Source organism: Papilio polytes, unplaced genomic scaffold, assembly GCF_000836215.1.
Source record: "Papilio polytes unplaced genomic scaffold, Ppol_1.0 DF824102.1, whole genome shotgun sequence".
NCBI classification, from domain to species: Eukaryota; Metazoa; Arthropoda; class Insecta; order Lepidoptera; family Papilionidae; genus Papilio; species Papilio polytes.
Window position 1 is genome coordinate 5,695,392 of NW_013525102.1, and position 1,541 is coordinate 5,696,932.

The window sequence follows — 1,541 nt, forward strand, 5'->3', positions numbered from 1 at the left end:
CCGCTCTCGTCGCTCCCCTGACATATATTTCTCAGGGACCTGGGATGCGGGTGTTTTTATTTTGAAAAAAATTTACAATCGGTCTAATACTAAAATTACAGATATCTTATTTCTATGTTACAGTTTGTATCTCTTGATCTTGTATCTCTTGATACAGGTTAAATATTCTTAGTTGGATTTGTCTAAGTATGAGTTTTTACTGCAGTAACACACATACGTATTTTAGTATTTCAAGGTCAGGATAACAAGATGTTTACGAACGAGAATTCTAATTTTCAATTGCAGAAACTGGATGTAAATTATTTCTGGCAAAGAAAGTAAACGTATATTTTTACGCAGTTATAAAAAGATAGGTAGACTTAAAATGTTTACGGTTGTATTTAAGAGGGTGGAAGTGTTCAATTTACGCTTCACCCGTGACAGTCAAAGGAAGATTAACAAATGCTACAAATAACACAGGAGCGTTGATATATTTTACGGTACACTTCTGTTAAGATGTGTATAACGAGAATGATAAAGGAAGACTATCAAAACAGAATATTAAATGTCGTGCTAGAATTTTAATTAGTAAATGTTTTAGAGATACAATATGAGTCTGAATGTGGTCTTATTATGGTTCATGTTTTATTTGTTTAATGTGCATTACGAATGTAAAAAAGTATATCATAAGTTAAGACTATGTGAAATTTGGTGAAATGATTCATTACTAATTTAAGTCGATTATAGTGTAAAGGTTGTTTGGTAGCAAACTGTATAGATGAGGCTAAATAATACATTGCTTGGGCGCGGCGTAGGTGTGGCGAAAGCTTGGAAATTGTACGGTCGATCAGGGACATTGAAGAATCAATACATTCTTACAATACGCTTTTAAATGTTTCTATTTACATGTAGAAAGTATTACAGCTAAATATAAAGGTTAGGTAAACGTAATCTTTAGAATTCCTAAAGTTGAGTGCTTTCTATTGGAGGACAAAGTAGGCTAGAATACCGAAAATGTTATGTCATAGTATCTGTTGTAATTACAGAGATCACGTACTTAAGGCTGGAACACCTGGACGTGAGCTGTAACTGCATATCCTCGCTGCCGCTGGAACTGCGCAATATGAACACGCTCGTCACCCTCAACCTTGACAACAACCCGCTAGTCTCACCCCCCACCACTGTAAGTGAAAGTGCTTTTGCTACAGATTTATTTATAACCTCTTCCATTTTTAACCTTTTAAAATTAAGTGTGCGTGATCAATAAGTAGCTTCTAATTCTAAATTTCAGAGAGGGTAGGAATATCTTTTGTATAAATTTTAGTCGATGTATTTTTTCTCTGTTTTCAGGTATGTATGCGCGGGCGCGTGCATATATTCAAATATCTAGAAAACCTGTCGAACAAAGACTCATTGCCGTCGCACAGGCGGATCGATGAGACGAGACGTTCGGCCAAACATACTTCGTATATCAGCTCGCCGCAGACCGCGCAGATCACATCCGGCAATGCTACCATAGATTGCTTGCGACACAAGCCACGGCACGTCATCGACAGTGGATA

General features: G+C 36.7%; 1 protein-coding gene across 1 annotated transcript in view; it reads left to right on the forward strand.

The window, feature by feature from the left end:
• Window positions 1-1,541, forward strand: part of LOC106099475 (leucine-rich repeat and calponin homology domain-containing protein 1-like) — a 36,055-nt gene that overhangs the window by 28,363 nt on the left and 6,151 nt on the right. Inside the window, exons 4-5 of the mRNA XM_013278034.1 lie at window positions 1,026-1,162; window positions 1,330-1,534. Coding sequence (XP_013133488.1) covers window positions 1,026-1,162; window positions 1,330-1,534 — 342 coding nt within the window. The remainder of the gene's footprint in view (window positions 1-1,025; window positions 1,163-1,329; window positions 1,535-1,541) is intronic.